The 22,005-nt window shown below is 41.8% G+C and overlaps 2 protein-coding genes across 4 annotated transcripts; both read left to right on the top strand.

Annotated features, from left to right (window-relative positions):
* Positions 1-265: 265 nt before the first annotated feature.
* On the top strand, positions 266-5,324 carry mfsd6l (major facilitator superfamily domain containing 6-like). Its single transcript, XM_084926698.1, has 2 exons — positions 266-393; positions 1,512-5,324. Exon 2 carries the CDS (start codon positions 1,564-1,566, stop codon positions 3,334-3,336), a length of 1,773 nt encoding a protein of 590 aa, XP_084782824.1. The 5' UTR covers positions 266-393; positions 1,512-1,563; the 3' UTR covers positions 3,337-5,324.
* A 79-nt stretch (positions 5,325-5,403) lies between these two features.
* LOC146389054 (bMERB domain-containing protein 1) lies at positions 5,404-15,770 on the top strand. Of its 3 annotated transcripts, none has more exons than XM_084926701.1 (6): positions 5,404-6,652; positions 10,553-10,673; positions 13,216-13,289; positions 14,077-14,191; positions 14,755-14,825; positions 14,953-15,770. In XM_084926701.1, the coding sequence occupies exons 1-6, from the start codon at positions 6,574-6,576 to the stop codon at positions 15,069-15,071; spliced, it is 579 nt and encodes a 192-aa protein (XP_084782827.1). In that variant the 5' UTR covers positions 5,404-6,573; the 3' UTR covers positions 15,072-15,770. The 3 variants fall into 3 exon arrangements, with proteins under 3 accessions (XP_084782827.1, XP_084782826.1, XP_084782825.1); XM_084926700.1 differs by having other exon boundaries at positions 5,414-6,652; positions 10,556-10,673; positions 14,947-15,770; XM_084926699.1 differs by having other exon boundaries at positions 5,415-6,652; positions 14,947-15,770.
* The last annotated feature ends 6,235 nt before the right edge of the window (positions 15,771-22,005 follow it).

Here is a 22,005-nt window from a genome sequence, read left to right as displayed (position 1 = left end):
TTCTTACTGAAGATTTTTATCTTTGCACTGAGGAGACAAATATAAAATTCAAACCAGATGACCTGCTTTAATAACGTGTAATTAGACATCAAAACAGAGGAGTTGGAGCTCTCTGATCACTCTCTGATGAACTGCGCCTATCGCCTAATCGAGCTGCGACGATGCTCTCTGTAGTGCATACGGGCATCCACACCAACAGGAGGAGCTATAGTCGTGGGAATCTGCGCCCACAGGTGTGAACTCGCACTGCTGCTGCTGCTGAGCGCGTACCCGACTGCTACAGGTGTCCAGAGCTCAGAGCAACAAAGGTTCAAACCCGGGAGTGCGCTGTCGGAGTCGCGGGTAGGAAATGATCGACAGAAGAGGATAAGGAACTTGGGCGGAATTTAAAAGGTAAATGTTAAACTTTGTTTTTCTTCCTTTATAAAGTTGGCGTGACGTGGACTAGTCCTCCACATCTTGCAGGCACAGGTGCGTCCAGCCTGACGGGTGGTTTCCTGACAGTCTGTCATTTCCTCGTTTTTTTCGTGTCAGCTTATTTCCTCAAACACAATGAAGTCGCTGTAGGGTGATCATTTGAGTCTGTCTGCTTCGCATGTGAGTGTGGATAAGTTACTATAAAAACAGATACTTTATTATTGTTGGAGCTACAGCGAAATAAACGAGGGCCAGCCCTCAACTCATTTATTAAGGGCCTCTATCGCATTAGGAACAGCACGAGGAATCATTTTATTACCTGAGAACAGAAATTTATTTAAACAACTCTATATGGCCAACATAATGACAAAACATAACTAAAATTAATGTCCGCATTTAATATTTCTTAAATGCTATACAAGGATAGCGTGACAGGTGTTTACTTTGACTGCACAGGCGTTATCTGTGAGCAAGTAATGGATTCATTTTTAAATGACTGGACATGAATAACTTGAGCTTATTATATAATATTAAACTAAAGTGTATTTCTATCTAGTTTGGCATCTTGACAATCCTTTCTTTAAATATGTAACACATTCTAGGGTCAACTTGAAAAAAAAAAGCAGATCTGAAAATGTGAAACTGAGGTCAGAGGTCAAATGCGACTGATATTTAGACGCAAACTGTAATGTGATATTTAGAGTCCTCATACACCAGTATCATTTCCTGATTTTTGCCAATACAAACAAAGTCAGCAGAATCTAAAGCACACTTCTGAAGATAAAAGACATTTTATGAAAGTTTGACTTTATTTGTCCTTGAAAAAGGTCAGAGGTCAAAGGAACGTAATATTTAGAATCCCTATATATCTATATGCTGTCAATATAAACAATGGCAGGAAGAAACATAGTTTTAAATAGCTTTATATAGCATTATTACCACTTTGACCTTTAGATAATTTTGCCTTTCTTTAAGGAGAGGTCAGAGGTCAAATCTTTGTATGATGATGCCTGATCCCTTTTCAGAATGTATTAGTATCAAAAGACTGAAATGTCTGCACTAACATTTTTATATTTTCTCTCTGTCTCTCTCAGTTTGAATCGCTCCATGTGACAGCTAGCAGGACGGACTCTAAGCTGCTCAAACATGAAGAGGATCAAGCAGATTGACATAAAGCGAGCCCTCGCTATGGCTGGCACCTTTAACTTCCTGTGCTCCTGTGCTAGAGCATGCTTGCTGCCCTTCCTCACCCTGTACTTCAGACAGCTTGGCCTGACTCCTGCCATGACGGGCATCGTCATGGGTACCAAGCACTTTATTACGCTGGTGTGGAGCCCCGCGGCGAGCCTGCTCTCCAAACACTACAACAAGAGACGAGCAGTGATCTGCGGCTCTGTCGTGTTTTCGGCAGCAGCCGCTCTGCTCCTCCTGCTCATCCCGCACACGGATATACATGCATGGACTTGTAACGCCTCGGATCCGCACGTCGGCCCGCCCCAAAATCCATCTGATATACTGTCAGTGAACATCACTGGACCTGTAACATCCCATCCAAAACCTCATGTTTCCCAGTCGCTTGTCACTCATCTTCCTGATGCTGATAGGAAAGCTCCTGTTATTACAAATGAAACTTCACCTCATCATCATCACCATCACAATCACAGTCATACCACTGAATCTCCTCTTCTTTATGCGCCACAAAAGAATGAATCAAAGGTGCTTGAAAGTTCCAGCAGCTCTTTGGCAACTCCGGTCAGAAACAAGAGGTCTGAGCTGAAATCAGATCAGCAAACGGGGGAGAAAAAGGATGAGAGTTCTTTGGGCTTCCTGGGCAGCCTAAAGGTGATGGACACTCAGCATCAGCTCTTCTTCTTGATACTCATCATCATGTGTGTGTGGGAGGCGGCATCCGCACCCTTGGAGTGGAATGTAGACGACGGCCTCTACGAATATTTAGATTTCGCGGATGCCTCGGACCGCTACAGCAGCACCAGGGTGTGGGGTGTACTCGGAGCAGCATGCGGGGTTGGGGTATCCGGCCTGCTGGTGAGCCGACTGGCATGCCTCATAGCTGCTCAGACCTCAAGGAGTGTGGTGCATTTCTACTGCTATGCCAGCCTGGCGTTTCTGGTCCTGCCCCTGGCCATGTCCCTCCCTCTCTACCTGAACAAGAAGCGAAACAGGACCAGCGGGCTCCTGAAAGCCCTGCAACTGGTGCGCGGCTCCCCACAGGCTGTGCTCTGCGTCTTCACCACCCTGCTGGTCGGGGTGGCGAACTCGGCCATCGACAACTTCCTCCTGTGGCAGATGCAGGATCGCGGAAGCAGTGAGCTGCACATGGGACTATCTCTTGCCCTCGCTCTGCTCTCGCAGGCCGCCTTCCCTCTGATGGCTGGCCGAGTCTCCAGGCTGTTCGGCCATAGGAGGATGCTCGCAGTTGGAGCCGCGAGTCTCGGCCTGCAGTGCTTCTACTACTCCTTCCTCTGGGGAGCGTGGGCTGCACTGCCTGCTCAGGTGCTGAGTTGTTTCAGCAGCGGAGCTCTCTGGTGGGCCGTGAAGCTCCAGTGTGAGGACATCGCCACACCAGGGGCTGAGAGGAGCGTCAGGAGGGTCTACAAGTCCCTCTCTATTCATCTGGGTAGTGCACTGGGGAGTTTGGCCGGAGGGTTTGTGGCCCAAAGCATCGGGCTCACATGGATGTTCAGAGGACTGGCGATGGTTTTGATGGTGTGGTGTGTGTGCCTGCCCCTGCTCCAGTGGAAAGCCCCTCACCACCGCAGGATTAACTATTCCCGCCTGCTGGCAGCGGACGCAAGCGAGGCCAGTGACTCCGAGTCAGAACAGGAGAGAGACTGGCTTGATAAAGCAATGGAAAATGACAAAAGCAACAACAACAGTGCAAGGAAGGTAAACCACTAAAACCTCCAGACGGTGAAAATACTAAAAGGAGCATAAAGCAATTCTGTGAATAAGAAGAATGAATTCACTGTCACATAATAAATGAATCAGATTTCGCTATTAATATGGAAATGGGAGTCATCGTTCCCTTCGAGCTCTGCAGCCTCGCTTAAAGATATGTCACTCTTCATCACCAAGTTGCACAGTCCAGATGGGGATGATTAATTTCCCACCCTGACAGGATTCATTACAATCAAAAGTGTTGACTTTTCCTTCTCATTACTTTTCCATCAGAATTAAATGTTACGTCATCCAGTCTGTCCCTCCATTTTTTCTTTTCTTTTCTTTTATCAGTCTGCGAGTGTCAGCTGTACGGATGGATTTTGGGATTCATCTCTGGGCCTCCTGAGCTTTTACATATACATTTGCATAAGCGGTTATTGTTTTCTAAAGCAAACAAGGCAGCAGGATTACAGGCGAGCAAATCAATTACTCAGTGCCACCGGGCAGCTTAAACAGCCTGAGGTATTGTGTTAATGGAAGCATGGAAGCTTCTCTCAAGGTGTATAAACACAAGACGTGTGCAAAAGGTGAGGCCAAACTGTTGCACCACCACACCCGAACCTGCTGTTAATCAGCTGGAGGAGTCGCTGCTGACTGCTCTCACTTATCAGCTTTGTGTCTTCCTCTGGACTCTAAACTCTGAACTGAGGATATAGATTAAGTGAGATGAAAATCTTTGTTTATGTGTATTGAACTGGGGTAACTTGAGCACATTCATAATGTCTTGTGCAAAAATGACTTGAGTTGTATAGCCCTGAGCTGTGACAGCAGTCAGAAGACACCTGTTTAAAATTTTATTTGTCTAATTTATATTTCTGCTCATGTCAGATGTTCTCTTTCTATAAAAGATGGATTTAGCCTGTGAAACCATAAATCTGCATTTCTTGCACTGACCAGCAGGGGGCAAATGCTACGTTTGGAGAAAGGACTCCAATTATATAGAAGTCTATATGAAAGAGAACCTATTTCTGATCCAATTTATCATAAATGCTTTTCCAATGAGTTTATGGTCTCAATTCCAAGCATCAAGTGTTCTTATTTTGTAAATTTTGGTCCAGTTTAGAGTTTAATAGACAATAAATGAGAGTATACTATAGGACGGGGTGGGCAATTACAGGCCTCGAGGGCCGATGTCCTGCAGGTTTAGATGTGTCCATTTTTCCAACACAGCTGATTCAAATGGCTAAATTACCTCCTCAACATGTCTTGAAGTTCTCCAGCCGCCTGGTAATGAACTAATCATGTGATTCAGGTGTGTTGACCCAGGGTGAGATCTAAAACCTGCAGGACACCGGCCCTTGAGGCCTGGAGTTGCCCACCCCTGCTATAGGACATGGCTTCACAAGTACAAGTGTAACTTCATAGAGTCCTCAGTCAGATTCAACCTTGCTCAAGATGGCTATGGCCAAACTGCTGAACTAAAAGCTTTAAAAACCAGTCAGTGGAGTAACGCTGGTTAAGTCCATCTTTTGTATACAGTCTGTGGGAATGCTGTAAGTCACAGGTGTCGAACTCCAGGCCTCGAGGGCCGGTGTCCTGCAGGTTTAGATGTGTCCTTGATCCAACACAACTGATTTAAATGGCTAAAATACCTCCTCAACATGTCTTGAAGTTCTCCAGAGGCCTGGTAATGAACTAATCATTTGATTCAGGTGTGTTGACCCAGGGTGGTATCTAAAACCTGCAGGACACTGGCCCTCGAGGCCTGGAGTTCGACACCTCTGCTGTAAGTGGAAAAAAATCCCAAAACTTTTTGTCTCCAAATGAAAACTGTGAAATCTGATATTTTACCTCTGGTTTTGTCTTCACTTAAAAGTACTAAACATTTAATTTCTATGCAGTGAAGTAGCATTGATCTAAGGGCTCCATAAGATTATTATAGTTGCAGGGTTGTTGGTGTGTTTTTTTTTTTTTTTAATGGTATATAAAAGAAATGATTATGTGTTTGGGGGGTTTGAATAATTATATTGCTACTTACTTTGTATGACCTGAAAGCCAAAGTAGATAGTAAAAACTTGAATGTGCGACACATTTTGAGCCAGTTTTTAGAAATAGTGTTCACTCTGTCAGGCTTACAGATGTTCTTGCCTTGTCATATAACATGAATGGCAGTCATTTTCCTTCATGTGCTTCTGGGCTTGTGGCAACAAATGTGTGAAGTGTCTGGCTGGCTTCGTGGCTGTGGGACATGGCTATCTATGGCACAGTGGCAGCTCTAGTGTGCGGGCAGATGCATGCTGCACTCCCCGAACATCTGGCCTGCTGCCTCGAGGGCCCGCCTGCGTGAAATCGAGTTCTCTCCACTTTGTCGAGAGCTGAACTCAGTCAGGCTAGATGAAAAATTCATGATGATAGACAGCTGGATTCTCCTGTGGAGAGTGCTACTGTTGTGGTTACAGTGGAGGAAACCATTAAAACAGAAGACATCTGTTTAACCTTTGTCTTTTGTTGCGTAGAGATTTTTTTATGACCGCCATAGTAATCCACGCTGAGATAGACTGCCATTGACGCTGATGATGATGGTTCTCTGAGAGTGGAACCATGAGAGATATACCTGAACTTTTTGAGGGAAGGATTTGAAAGTTTGACTAAAATGTCTCCGTTCATTGATCTCCATGAATTCTGATTCAGACTTTTGTGCTCCTCTGAAGGTGAAGTGAAGGGAAGTCGGTTCAGTTTTAAAAAAGCAGAACTTGCTTATAAAGAGATTTCATTCCCCATCTTTGGGAAAGAGTACATTCATGACAAGCACTGCTGTCTATAAATATCACCTGGCATGGCTTTAGGCTCCTTATAATCTGACATCCTTTAAGATCTTAATGTGACTCAGAGTGAAAGAACAAATTTAGTTTGGAGCATTTTTTTCTCTCTCTTCATGGATTTAATTATAATTTTCCACATTCTCCCACTTTGCACTCATTGCTTTGCTCCTGCTAGTCAGTAGGTGGAGCCTCGGAGCTCGCATGAGGTGCAACAGCTTTCTTTTTTCCATGCTCAGAGATCCACGGCTGTAGGACTGGATGGACTCAGCATCAGCTGGCAGCTGTCCTCTCTTTGTGTTTCCTCACACGTTTGGGCAATGCTGCATGGACTTGGGGGACACCTTTTAATATTCATTTTAAGCTTGTGCGAGAATCTCCTTTGAATTTCCTCTGCAGACAAAGAAGAAGTGTCTTTTTTTTCTTTTTAAGAAAAATGGAAAAAGAGAGAAAATCCTCTCAAGTGTGCGGCGCTCTGGAAGACATGCAGGTGGATGAAGCGGCGGAGAAAGCAGGTGACTTTCTGAGCATCGTGTTTGAGTTTGCCTGTGTGCGTGTGCTGTTGCTGCGAGAAGTGATCTAGGAAGGAAGCAGACTTTTAGATCCTTGAAGATCACCACCGTGAGCATCATGTTAAAGTTGTATGTCAGCAGGGCCGTAGCCAGGGCTCCTTCGGGCTGGTGGCGGGCTATGTGTAAGAAGTTTACTAGAATAGATCAGTTATCAACATTAATCCCATCTCGTATGGACAATTAATTAAATGATGTCAACCTTTTTTATTACAATTGTTTTTCATTCCCTAATATATTTTAAAATATAAATACATAAATGGCAATAAAAGCAAAATGAGGCAACCAGCAGCTTGGTCTGCAGCAATGTGCCTGAAAGTAATCCTTTAATTTAGTTTTTTTTTTTAATGGGAGCAAAAACTGTCATTGATCCTCTGTAATATAAACAATCTCTTTAACTGACATATTGATTTTTTTTTCTCTTAAAAAAATGAAACGCAGTGGAAGATCATCTCCACATATTCACATTTCTGTGACACAAGAAGAAGAAAAGTGGTGCATTCAGCTGAGGCGTGCACTTTTTTTTTACTTACTTAAAGAATGATCCAGCTGTCTGAACTCTGCAGCCCAAACAAAGTCTCCTCAGTGAGTAGTCCCAACAGCTATAGTTTATATGCCGACCAAAATTAGAACATTTTACTTAAAATAAGATTTTACTGAATTTGTAAAAAAAAATATATATTTATGGGAACATCTGTATACTGTTAGGGCTGTAAGCATTTGGACAATGACACTTTTTTCTGTAATTTTATCATAATTAATCTTAACTCAAAAGGTAAAAGCTATGATTGAAGTGTGGAATTTCAGCTTATAGTTAAGAGACCTGACAGGTTAGAGTTAAGTGTCAATCATATATATTTCACCATGTAATATTCTTAATATTTATAATTGAGCGATTTGTATATATTAGTGCTGTTTCTTAAATTTGTAATTTTTGTAATATATCGTATTATTTAATTAGTCTGTTACTGTCTTAGAGCAACTATAACCTACATAATTTCTCATGGGTTATTAAAGTATTCTGATTGTGACCAACAAAGTTTTTCATTAATTGTTTTAGGAATAACATTTTTATGCCTTGTTCTCTGCATTCGGAGACTCAAACGTAATTGGTAATTAATGTTTTTAATGGTCCTCAGCTGGAAAAGGGTGGAGAGCCCACTCCGGGTCAGGGACGAGTTCCTGCCCCAAGTGGAGGAGTTTAAGTATCTGGGGGTCTTGTTCACGAGTGATGGGAGAAGGGAGCGGGAGATCGACAGACGGATTGGTGCAGATTGTCTGTTGTGGTGAAGAGAGAGCTGAGTGTAAAAGCGAAGCTCTCAATTTACCGGTCGATCTACGTCCCTACCCTCACCCATGGTGACGAGCTGTGGGTAGTGACCGAAAGAATGTGATCGCGAATACAAGCGGCGGAAATGAGCTTCCTCCGAAGGGTGGCTGGCCTCTCCCTTAGAGATAGGGTGAGAAGTTCAGCCATCCGGGAGGGGCTCAGAGTAGAGCTGCTGCTCCTTCACATCGAAAGGAGCCAGCTGAGGTGGTTCGGGCATCTGACAAGGATGCCTCCTGGGCGCCTCCTGGGCGCGGTTTTCCAGGCATGTCCCACCAGGAGGAGGCACTGGGGCAGATCCAGGACATGCTGGAGAGATTATATCTCTCGGCTGGCCTTGGAACGCCTTGGTGTTCCCCCAGACAACCTGGGGAAGGTGGCTGGGGAGAGGGAGGTCTGGGCTTCTCTGCTTGGGCTGCTGCCCCCGCAACCCGGCCCTGGATAAGCGGAAGAAGATGGATGGATGGATATTTTTAATAGTGGGATAAAATTTAGAACTCGTGCTTCTGTGCTGTGTTTCCTGCCTTGTGTTGCTCTGCTTGGCCTTTGCTGCAGTCACCTTCAGCTGCTGCTTGCTTGTGGGTCTTTGCGCCTTCAGTTTTGTCACACTTATGGACCTACAGCAACATTCAAAAGAGAGATAAAAAAGTTACGGTTGACAGCAGCAAAAATCTGAAAGGAAACGACATCAAAGATTTTTGGATTGGGTGCTCGAGACGAGTAAACGATACAGTTTGCGTGTTGACATGAAGCTTCTGTACAAAGTGAATAATTTAAAGTGACAGGGTGAAATAAAAAGCTTCAAACAGTTTCTGACAGAAAGCTCGGAGCCAAAAAAAATGACAAGAAAAGGAACGCATGCAGATTGTTTCAACACTAAAACACCTGCTGATAATTAATATGTAGATGAACAGCGGCGGGATTGCCATGTGGGGAGTTTTGAGGGTTTGTGTTGGCTCGCTGTTCCCCGGTGAGTCAGTGTGATTGTAGTATCTTTTCACACAAGGTCGGGTAATTAAAAGCCAATCCAAGCTCTGCTGGATGACTCATCGCTCCTGGTGAGGAGTAGGAGGCTGCGGGAGCAGGGTGGGGAATGCAGTTATTCAGGGATGTGCAGAGAGTTACTTGGGGGAGGTATCCACAAAGCTCTGATCACATCGTAGCGGGAAGCTGTTTTAGACCCAAGGTGGTTTTAATTGCTTGTTTAACTATCTTGATTTTGATTTTCCTGGAGAAATTTGCCACACATGGCTTACATGTTAAAATCCATTGTTGCAACCAAGTTAAAATAAAAACTGGAAGTATTCGACAAGCCAACAATCCTGACTTTGCTTTCAATGTGCACAGACAGCAACAGCTTGCATAATTAGCCTGTGATGCATGAATCAGCACCCACAATACCAAAGTTCTGCACCTGGATCTCTTGAAAAAATGCAGTTGTACACCTGTCCTGCTGCTACATTTAAATATTAGAAGTATACATAGATTAAAGTTACACATGCAAACCACACGCTGGTAATAGTAATCAGCTGTTCTTATGAAGACTGCTCATCACACTCTATGCTTTGCTGGGATTTCCAGGGTAATTCAGTTAACAAAAGATACTTAAAAGGGACATATCATGCTTGTTCAGATTTTTTTTTTTCATGTACTCTACCAGAGTAGCTTTGCACAAGTCACAGTTCAAAATAATGCTTATTTTTCTTAACAAGTCTGGAGGCTGTAGCCCCTCTGTTTATCCACCATCTTAAACAAACTCTGAGTGGTCAAACACACTGCAGCTTAAGAAAACAGCAGCAAATAGAAAAATACTGATGACCGTCAGTGCTACACCTCAGCCTCTTAGTAGATGCACCTATGGTAAATATTTGAAAATCCCAGGTGACTTCCTTCTTGACTTATAGCATTCAGAGATGGTTTTGGGAACACAATAACGTGACAGAACAGCTGTGAAAGTGAAGGAGACTGAGACGCTTAAAAAAGCGGAGGATTCATCTCTATTGTGATGGAGAAAAAGAAGCCGCTCATGTGTGTTTTAATACTGTAGATACATGTTTGCTGTTAGCTTGTTGCTTCATGGTCTCCACAAAAGACAATAAAGCAACAAGATTTTTGTGATATTTTTTTCTCAGTGTTTTTTTCTTTTTCCATTGTGTTTTATTCAGTTTCTGTTGTGTTTTGTGTGATATTTGCAGTATTTTATATTTGTGCTTTTGACCTCTCAGGTCTACTATAGATAACCGCTCCCAGTGACTTCATTCAGAGCCAAAAGGTGAAAAAATGGGCAAAACAGAGCACTTAGGGCAATCACGGATTACATACACTGAGATCATCATTTAAAACTTTGGTTATGTTTAATACGAGTGCACACTTTGCAGCTATACATGCATGTTTAAAAATAAGGAAAAGCGTAACAGGTCCTCTGTATGCCTTCATGTTCGGAGCTAACTTATGAGTAAACTCTCCAAGGTGCACTATCAGACCCGAACAGCTGTATTTTGATCTTGTCTGTCTCTCAGCAGATGATGTCATTTCCATGGCCGACTCCACAATCACCGTCGAGGATATCGAAGGAGAGCTGTTCAGAATCGAACGAATACGAGACATTCTCGTGCGGAGAGAGTCAGAGCTGAGATACATGTAAGATCTGCCTGTTCTCCAGACCTCTTCATGTTAGGTACATTTAAACATGCTCGAAGCATAAATCCAGACTACATCTCATTAGTTTAGTTTGTTTTTTTAGGATTTATGGTTCTCTGTCTGTTGGAGGAGGAGAGCTTTTGTAAGAGGATGACATATTCTTCTGTTATCTCATGTGATATTTTACTGTTTGGTCCCCTGCTGCCACATACACTGCAAAACTTTAAAGTTCAGGGATCTGAATGCACCAATATACTGCTAAGATACCCTCAGGAGTCAGAGATGATGCACCACAACTGTCAACCATCAGTGGCTGGAGCAGCCATGTGGATGATGGAAGTGAGGAAAACAGCCGTGCTATTTCAGGCCTTAGCAGACGAACAGCACATATACACCCACAGTTTGTTTGTTATTTTGTTCGATCTTGAAAGCTGGCTTTTGTTTCTGCTGGTCTTTTCTCATTATTTTGGCGCAGCAGAGTAAGAAAGAGAGGCTAGCACTGCATAATATAGCCATATGGTGAACTTGAAAACTGAAAATAATCATTGTTGGTCTGGGTTTTGTTTTGTCTTTTGATGAAATATGTCATAAATATCATCTCTTTTCATGTTCAGCCATAACCAGAGGGTGAGACGTGATGCACAGTCTCAATGTTCCTATCTCTCTTTTACTTTCACTCACAATTATTAAAGCCGTGGTTTTACTTTTTTACTAAACATGTAGCTGGGAGTCTTGGCTTAAATACATGAAGCAGGAAAAATTGTGCAAATAACAACAGTTCTAATAAGAATCCTGTGAAAAATCTGTTAATTTACTCTGCTCATTAAATCTGCATGGTTTCATCCGTTTGACTGCATGCAGAAACCAAGCTGGTGCAATTACTTTTGTAGTAGTTCCCAGACTACTTTTAAATCAGGGTTAGCTCTCATCCTATTCCAGGAGAAGTGAAACCCAACTTGTCAGATCCATTATAGACACAAAGCCTATTTCAGATTCCCACTGATGTGGTCAACATATGGTTCCATTTCCTAAGTTAAGAAGTCGAACTGCCAATAGATGACTTTTTTATTCTACTATGTGGATAGTGTTATAATTTCAGACTTTGTCACATTAAAAATAAAATTGTACAGAACTATGTAGAGTACTGCATAAAAGTTTTAACACAACACAGTCAGTGTAGTCATGGATTGGTCTCTCCAGAGCCCGGATCTCAGCATTATTTAAGCAGTGAAGGGTTAATCTTGACAGCCGACATGAAAAGAAAAGCTTTCAATGTCCTTCAAGAAGTCTAGAGAATTATTCCTGAACACTACTTAAAGACACTACAAGAAATCTGCATAAGAAAGTTCAGGCATAACAGAGTTCAAGAATAACGGTGGTCGTACCAAATACTGACTTTCAAGCTCATCACAATTGTAGAAACTCTCTTTTTTCCTGTGTTTCCATGTAAGTTTGCACACATTTCATTTAATCACTGCACATACTTTCCATTTTCCTAGCAAAATGTAAAGAAATGAAGGGTTGCTCAAGACTTTTGAAGAACTTACTTAAGTTTACTTTTGCCCAATGTCAACAACTAAGAAGGTCATATAGTTAATTTCTTGGCTGACTTTCCATTCTGTTGTTAATGTTTAACAGCACATCATTTTAAGCAGTTAATATAGTTAGCTAACTAGTAGAGAACAGCATTAGCAAAGAGATAATAAGATAAATGTTTTACATTCAGGGCTCCCCTTTATCTGGGTAGCAAAGCTTAAAAACTAAAAAAATTAAAAGTAACAATTAAGTAGGCGAATCTCAAACTCAACCTTTGAAGCATAGTTCTATTATTTATCCAACACTGTTTGGGTTTATTATGATGTTCTCTAAGTATCTTTCCTGGGGTTTTTTTTTTGGGGGGGGGGGTTGTACCACAGAAGTCCTCTTATAGGCAGCAAACACATCCTTGTCCTTTAGGCTCTCTGTGACGTTCATACAAACTCCTGCTTTCAAGCATTTTGAATAAACACGTCACTGTGAGCCTATGAGTCACGCTGGCATATATACAGCTGAAGTACACTGAAGTGAAACCTATTTAATTAAAGCAGCAGCTCAGAGCACAGCTATTACAGTCACTTTCCTCTTTTTAACACCACTGTTATTTATAGCAGCCCACACGTATGCGCACACGCCGCCACATACACAGATAATACCCATGCAGCCAGCCCCTGTTGTTTGGAAATCGCTATCAGAGTCAGAGGACGAAATGAGATCTGATACTGTTGGGTGTGATTCATTCACAGAGGGCAATGTGGTGGTGCTACTTCAGCTAATAAACCACTGTCATCTGTGGCCAAAAGCTGAGTCCAGTGGTTGTTTCTTTGATATACCCATACAATTGTCACACAAGGTGGGAATTACCACATAAAACATATTTTTTCTAAAGCCCATGTGAAGAAAAGTGTAGCTTAACTGTTGTTTTACCTGAATATCAGCTTGTTTACTGCAGATATCTAAAGTTTGGTAAAGAAATATTTTCTTTATTTGTCTGTTTTTCTCTCAGGATGGACGACATCCAGCTCTGCAAAGAAATCACAAGGCTGAAGCAGGAGTTGCAGAAGCTTGTCTCAATTCCAGGTAAATTAAAAAGTAGCCTGCGCCTAACAACTTTAACCTGGTGACAGCGTGCTTTGAGCGGGCCCTGTGCGGTTCTTGTTTGCTCTGTCATAGTTGAAAAGATATGAGCTGTCTCCAGTAACACAGTTCAGCGAGGACTGGAGTGAATTAAGCACATCTTCAGAACGAGCTTGCTGTCAATTAAAGAAAAATACTTTTTTAAAAAAAGGTTTTCAGGTCAAGTAACAATGAGCCTCTGTAGCCTTTTCTGTGTTTTACTTGAATTTTAGTTCTTTATTGTCAAAGGAATACTCGCATTCCTCTGTTCATTAAGTTGAGATGGCAACCCAGAGAGAAAAGACAGTTTCTCTGGCAACTAAAAAGAAAAAAAAATTATGGTAGTAAAACTACCGTAAAAAATTCCAAACTGTTCATTTGTTTGGAAGTGAGCAAACTTACAAATTCAGCGAAGGACGCAGTACTTATTTCCCCCGCTGTGTGCAGAAGGGCATAAGAATCTATATTCTTGGTCGACTCTTGTGGTCGCAAAAAGAAGTCAAGATTAAAATGACCCTACTCACTCACCTCACTAACATTTATAACAAATTAGTTTCTCATCATACTGAATACAACACGATGGGAGTAAAATAGAGGATGAAGCAGCTTTGAGTTAAAGCTCAAGGCTTCTCAATGAAACTGACAGATGCTGACACAGTGGCTACATCCATCTCTTTTTATAAAGTCTGTTGGTACACTGTACAGTGACTACAATTTCTAACAGAAGGCTTGTCTCATGACTACTGAACAGACAAAGACAAGTCCAAAGAGGACAGGGAGAGAGAAAAGAAGTTGCTGCAGCAGATCAACAAGCTGGTGGAGACCAGAGACTTCCTTGTGGACGACGTAGAGTTTGAAAGGCTGAGGTGAGGCTAATGGATGAAAAGAACTTTGACTGAGTGCCACACTCTGGTATTCAGGGGGATTACAGAGATGAGTCAGAAATAAAAAGCATCTCCTGACTTGTCTTTTAATTCTACAGTTTATTATTGATTATCATGTCTGACGGTTCTGTCAGAGCACTTCGGTTCACCACCTTTGCCGTGTAACAGAATCTGGACAATAATCTGATCCTTCATGTGATGTTTCCACTGACAAAAGCGCATACAGCTTTAAAGCCTTAATTAGTTATTTGTTGCTTAATTCTTCATATAGCTCCGCTCCTACGAAGCCCCTTTGTATATTTTCCTAATTAATGATAGCATGTCCACCATCACTCACAGATCAGCTGTCGCTTCTGATAACTAGGTTGTTATTTCGGAGAAAAATCTGTCTGTAAAAACATAGCAGGAGCGTGACAGTCTGTGAGGATGCTGTGATGCCCACAGCCTGGGATTTAAAGCAAGCCTTGTGGTGTTTAACAAGATGTAATAAAAATTTTAAACCCTGTAATTCACAGCGAATAACAAGGAAATATTCTTTTTCACAGGGAGAGAGAGGAAGACAGAGAGATGGCAGCCTTCTTACAGTCCAAATTTCCCAAAGCTTTGGCTGCAAAAGGTGAGTCTAACCAGAAAGCTGGCAGTTAACAGTTAACTATTAAAGCCAGTTAAGTAACCAGTAAATCTTAATGATCGTGAACCTACTGTGGTGATTGTACTGTCATGTCCTCTCCTTTAAGCTTCAGGTGCTTCGCAAGATCGAAAGGTGCCGTATAAATCCCAGCAGACCTCAGCGCCGCTTCTCACTAAAACCGGCCTCACGCTGCTGAAAGACTGCTGCGGCTTCACCTGCTCCGTCATGTGACTCGGAAAGCCCAGAAAGTGGGTTCTACTCATCTGGGCGTTGAGTTTTCAGTGGGAGAAATGTTTCGTCACACATCCCAAGTGACCAGACGTTAAGACGAAAAGTGACAACAGTTGATACTATCTTCAAATGTACGTTTGTTAGTGTGTGTGTGTGTGCGTGTGTGCACATAAACAGGCTTCCTCAGTGCTTTCTTGTATCAGCTGTGTCCTTACAGGGAAGATTATGTTTGCTGCTGTAATGTGAGTGACATGTACTCAAATAGTTTATCTGGTGTGCTGCTGTGAAATACCGTGTATTGCAGCAGGAGAGCTTGCCGCCTTATGAATCTGCTAATGATTCCTGCTCGGTTACAGTACTTAGACATTATTGTAGCTGCTCTGATGGTGCCATTAGCCTTTGAAGATATATTAGAAAGTGGAAATGTAGATATCTCTCTGAGAGCAAACTCTTACCAGTCTCACTTTGGCATTTGCTGTGGCGGATTAATTAATGTAATTACATTGTTATGACTGTAACTGGGCATAACTTGTTTTTTAATAAGGAGTCATGCAGTGTTTGTTTAAAAAGAACATTTAAAAGACGAGTTTCACATGTGAGATCTGATTCATAGTAAACAACTGTGCCCACTGTTTATTAAGTTTCATGTAACTCTTAATGTAGCATCTTGGAGTGTTGTAATAAAGATTTTTAGTGCTCTTCCTTTGTGTTTGTCTTAAATATTAGATCCACGGGTTAAAGGAGCGTCCTCCCTTCTGTAAGTGTTCAGTGATCGCTCGCTGATATTTCACTTTGCTTCGTTCAATATGTGGTCCACGTAGTTCATGGACTCCTTCGCTGACTCCATCCAGAGACTACTCCAGCTGTGTGTAGCAGCAGTGTCAGCTCTAAAGTTCCCATTTTTAAAAGATATCATCAACACATCAGCAACATCAGACTCAGCTATAAAATCATGAGCAATTTTTAATAATAAGAATAATGTTTCATGTAATTATTAAAATAGTACATATTACATAGATAGAAAGAATGATTGATATGCATTGTTTATTAGATACAGCTTGCTAGGAGCACCTTTTGCCTTCAAAGCTGCCTGAATGACATCTATGTCCAGATCTCCAACAGAGCATTTGACTACAGTGAACTCATTGTCATGTTTAAGAAACCAGCTTGAGATGATTTGACCTTTGGGACATGATGTGTTAACTGCTGGAAGCAGTCATCAGAACATAGGAACACTGTGGTCATAAAGGGATGAGCATGATCAGCAGCAATACACAGCAGCATGGATCCATGCAATGTTTTTGCAGTCATTTATTGTAAGATTTTGTAAACTCTCTCTTTTGTAAATTAAAGCCACAATTTCTGTTTCTTAGCTGATGGAAACGACACCCAGTGAGGTTTTCTGCAGCTGTGTATCATCTGCTTCAAGCTTTGACATGTTTTGCATACAGAGATTCTCTTCTGCATACCTGCATACCTTATTTAACATAATGTTGCCTTCCTATCAACTCGAAGCAGTCTAGCCATTCTCTTCTGACATCTGACATCAACAACACATTTTCACCCAGAGAACTGATGCTCTTTGGACAGTTTTTCTTTCACTGTGATGGTTTCTGAAATTGTCACAATTTGCTGGGCAGGACTCAAATGCAGGACTCTGAGATGTGCAAGCAGAAAAGGGTTTATTTACAGCACCAGGTGAGATATGTACATATATACAGTGAATGTGGGGAGAGGGTTCCTGGGGTTCAGAGGGAAGGTCCAGGGCTGGGGGAAAAACTCACTCACACACCTCTTCAATCAGTCCGTGATAATGAAAACACTCAATCTGAAAGGAAGGGTGAAGTAAGTACAACGATCCAATGAGGACCAACACTCCACCGAGGCCTTAAGTACTGCCTGGAGTAATCAGTAGAGATGAGCAGCAGGTGAGTAGAGCGTGGCCGTGGAATCCAGGATGGCACAGACGCCGCCCTGGAGGAGAAGGTGAGCACAGCAACCAGAGCAGCAAACGGCGAACCATGACAGAAATGTTCAGTTTCTGAAGTACTCAAAGCAGCTTGTGTCGCACCAACAACCATGCCACATTCAAAGTCACTTAAATCACCTTTCGTCTCCCATTCTGATGCTCAGTTTGAACTTCAGCAGGTTAGAGTTAGATCATGTCTACATGCTTAAATCCACTGAGTTGCTGCCATGTGATAGGCTGATAAGATACTTGCATTAACACACAGCTGATCAGAGGCTCAGTGGTGAGTGGGATATGATATGCTGAAATATCTTTAGTTACGTATATGTGTGTATATTTACATGGTCAAACTAACAATTAGGTTGTTTTTCAGTATAAAGCTTATCAGATGTCACTTATATTGAATAGTTATTTTATAATCCATATAATGTTTGCACAGTTCAATCATGTTGATTACATATTAAAAAGCTACTGTGCGTGTGCCACACTTCTGCCCGGTACACGTAGTGTAATTACCAGATAACAAAACCAGCTGTTTGGTGGAAGCCATGAACATAAATATCTGACCTGCTCAAAGAAATATTTTTTCGCCATCCTGCGCTTTACTGCCATGACAACAGGATGAGAGGCTGTTGCGCGTGTCTGGTGACGAGTTGAGGTATTTCTGTTCTCTGTGATGAGGAAGAAACCAGATGGTTTCAGTTCCACATAACTTAACTCAGCTGCCCTCCTCTCCACACGCACACACACAGGAATACACACTGCAGCCACTGATGACTCATACAGTGGAGATTTATTGTGTCCAAAAGCAGAACTACTGTCACCAAAAAAATGCTTCCTGATGGACCATCCTGCTTGAATATGAATTTTCACTTCAGTTGCTGTTGTCCGTCCTGCTTTTGTCTGCACCTCTCCTCCAGGCAGTCACTTTTGCAGTTGCATTTTCATGACAGTTGATAAAGCTGGTTTCAGATAAACAGACCTACGGACGGACGAGCAACACTCTCCACTGCATTTCATTTGCAGGCTGAGAAGACTAATCAGGGCTCCATAGTGTGTGAACGTAGACAAGTTACTGCCAAGCCACTCTAATTAGATGCTTGTGGAAGCGCTTGTTCTCACACATAGCGCTGGATGAGACATTAAAGAGTCCCAAGAAAGGCAATATCATGCTTTGCCAATTAAAGACTTTATGCTTTCTTATTTCTTTCTTCCCTTTCTTTTAACTGCTTTGACAGTATGTTCTTCTAAATGCCCTGAATAATCCCCAGCGGTGTAGAGGAACCAAACCAATTCATGGTGCTGCCCACGCATTTGGAGAGGCCTGCATCGCTCTGAGGCAGTTTATATTCTTTCCCTCTGGAAATCATCTCTGACATTTACTCCAGGGAAAGTAAATGAACGATCTTTATGTGGCGGCATGTCAGGCGCTGGGAGAGGGAACCAAACAGAGCGTTATAGTGGGATGCAGACACTGTTGGCTGCAAGAGAAGGAGAAGGTGGTGGGAGGGAAAACAGAGAAAAGTTATAAAAACATTGGTCACAGACACACTTTTTACAACAAGGAGTTTTAATTGCTCCTTGTGTCGTATCTGTGATTACACAGAGGGAAAAAAAGCACTTTTATATAATATTCTGAACCAAATTAGCTCTAAGAAATAAAAATTTTCTTGGGTGAAACAGTGACACAGTGACTCTGAGGGCTGGTGACTGCCATCACTGTTTCTGTCTCGTAGCAGGACTGTGTCCTGATCTCTACAGAAGAAGAAATATAATTGTCTGTGATCACTTTTTAAAATCTTTTTATGTTCTCAGCTGATTCTTTGATTGACTTTGATGATGAAACACCACCACACTACTCTGCATTTAATCATTAGTTATTATTAATCTCTAGCTCAACATGTCTTTTATCATGTCTCCCCCCCTCACCCTCAACCAATCACAGCAGAGGGCTGCCCCTCCCTGAGCCTGGTTCTCTCTGAGGTTTAGTCTTGTTAAAAGGGAGTTTATCCTTCCCACCATCGCCAAGTGCTGGCTTTGTGTCCTTGGGCAAGACACTTTACCCTACCGCCTACTGGTGTTGGCCAGAGGGGCCGATGGTGCGATATCAGTTGCCTCTGTCAGTCTGCCCCAGGGCAGCTGTGGCTACAACTGTAGCTGCCTCCACCAGTGTGTGAATGTGAGAGTGAATGAATAATGGAATTGTAAAGCGCTTTGGGTGCCTTGAAAAGTGCTATATAAATCCAATCCATTATTATTATTATTGTTTATAATATAAAGTGCCCTGACAGGACTGTTGTTGTAATTTGGAGCTAAATCAAACTAAATTGAATTAAATAAAATAGCTTCAGCTGTAGGCACCAAAGCCCCATGTATCTGTCGCTCAAACTCTCTGTTTTCAGGGGGAAGACAGTCAAAGGAAAATGAGTTTAAAGTCAGGTCCTTACAGGAAAAAACAGCTATAACAGCACATTTTACACAGTAAATGAACTGATAGGCCACATCAAGGCCTAGTATAACATAACTAAGGATTACTTTGAACTCTGAATCATGCTAACACACTTAACAAATCATAGAATAAGAGTGTTTTGGTGAGAATTTGAGTAATAGGTTTTCATTAATATTTGTGGGATGACAGAGCTCCGTACATATTCAGCAAGTTACACGGACAAACATTACAGGAAAGTCCATGAAAGCACTTGGAGAAGTATTCCTTAAGACTGCTTAAAGAGCTTGACTAAGATAGTTCACACATGAGTGCACATTACTGAAGATCTACTTAATAAGAAAAGATATGATTATTATTCAGGCTTTTAAAAACCAGTTCAGTGAAATATTTTGAGAAAACCCTTGTAGTATAGTTCTGATTTAAAAGCAAGGATCATGTCACTTGGAGAATTCAGATTAATGGAGTGGGCGTTTTCATTTTACACTCTGAACCTTTCACTAAAATCTCAGTTTTGACTGACATGATCTCTGGAACATTTTCTAAGTGCTGATATCTAAAATACATTTCAAGAAAAGCATTAGCTGCTGTTGATGTATCAGGACACACAAAGAAATGGTCCCGATTATAATACTCCTAGAACTATCTACACCACTTGCCAACACATCATTTTAACTGTTATTAATGCAAATATCTACATTGTTTATGTATCTACAGTGTTATATGTTACAGTATTTAGTAATTACATGCATTTGTCTCCATACTTCAGTGGTAGCATAGCAACAGTGGCTTACTACATTGCAGCATTACTGCACAGACAGGTACGCTCACTCTGTGGCACAAATGTGAGACTCGTGCTTAAAAGACATGGGTTTAACTGCAGTGCAATAATCACAGGCTCACCCTGTTTGACAGAGGACCAAAAAAAAAGCATCTGTCTTGTTAGACAGCGATGATCACACACGCCTTGAAGACACAGACACTATCTGTAATTATTAACATGCTGCATTTTGATCTGTTCTGTGATCACCCACATACTGCTACATGTGGTTTGTTTTAATGGGCATCTGCGGGTGTAAGAGAGTAAAACTATAACCTCTGCCAGGCTGTGAGTCACCGAGTCTGAGTCATGCACCACGGTCACGGTCAAACATAACAAATGTATTACCCTGCTGTCACTCTGAGGGACATTTCTCTGTGAAAACGGTCATTTATTTCTTGGAAAACTGCAAGCTGATCTGCCTTCTGTTCCTGTGATCTTGTGTGTGACATTGTGTGTTCTGGGGGTTTTGTCCACTGTTTGCAAAGCAGGAAAAACCTGCTTGCTACACTCTTGGTATTCCCACTAGTTGTGCAGTTTGTAGTTTTTCCAGTTTTGCATGCGGGAATATTAACTGACTTCAGGTTTGTTCTGTGGCTGTTGACACAAGGTAGAGTGGATCTTTGCTTTTATATTGTTTGGGCCAGATTCTAACCCTACCATCTGAATGTTGTGGCAGAAAGAGCCTCATCAAACCAGGCAACATTTCCTAGTTTAAGTGAGCCTGTGTGAAATGTAGACTCACTTTGTCTGCATCTCTGCACCACTCATTACTTGGTTGTAACAAGCGGTTATTTGAGTTACTGTTGCCTTCCTATCAGCTCAAAGCAGCCTGACCATTGTCCTCTGACTTCTGGCATCAACGGGGCATTAGAGCTGTCACTCATTGGATATTTTCTCTTTTTCAGACCATTCTCTGTAAACCTTAGTAATGTTTGTGTTGGGAAAATCCCAGCAGATCGACAGTTTCTGAAATACTCAGACCAACACGTCTGTTACCAACAACCATGTCACATTTGAAGTCACTTAAATCTCCTTTCTCACACATTCTGAGCTCAGTTTGAACTTCAGCAGGTCATCTCGATCACGTCTACAAACCTAAATGTATTGAGTTGCTGCCATGTGATTGACTGACGAGATACTTGCATTAATCAAGCAGCTGAACATATGTACCCAATAAAGTGACTGGTGACTGTATATCAAAATACCTAGTATATAATATGCTGAAACTCAATAAACTGACTAGCTGAGTCATCTTTGAACTATACTGTGTTTATGTCCATAGTGAAACTAAAAACGTGGAACAGACTTGTTTTCAGATGTCACTTATATTGAATTGCTTTTTTACAATCCTTCTGTTTGTAAAGTTCTGTTGTGTTGGTTATATATTAAAAAATTATTATGTGTTCAGGGGTTTTTGTTTACCGTAAGCAAAGGTGGAAAAACCTGCTTGGAGTTCCTGTTAAGCACTTGGTATTCCCACTAGTTGTGTAGTTTGTCGTTTTTCCAGTTTTTTCTGTCAAGAGTATCACCTGACTCAAAGTTTTCTTAGGGATGTGATTTACCAAGCAATTGAGTAAAATGCAAAATGTGAATATAAGTATGATACTGTAGCGTTAAATGTTTAAAAAACAGTTTCAGGGAAGGACAGGAAGGATCAGGGTATAAATTAAAACCAGGCTCTTATGATGTTTGCTGA

The sequence above is a fragment of the Perissodus microlepis genome, chromosome 4 (genome assembly GCF_051167445.1).
Source record: "Perissodus microlepis isolate ML-2025 ecotype Zambia chromosome 4, ASM5116744v1, whole genome shotgun sequence".
NCBI lineage: Eukaryota > Metazoa > Chordata > Actinopteri > Cichliformes > Cichlidae > Perissodus > Perissodus microlepis.
This window is presented reverse-complemented; position numbering and strand designations above follow the sequence as displayed.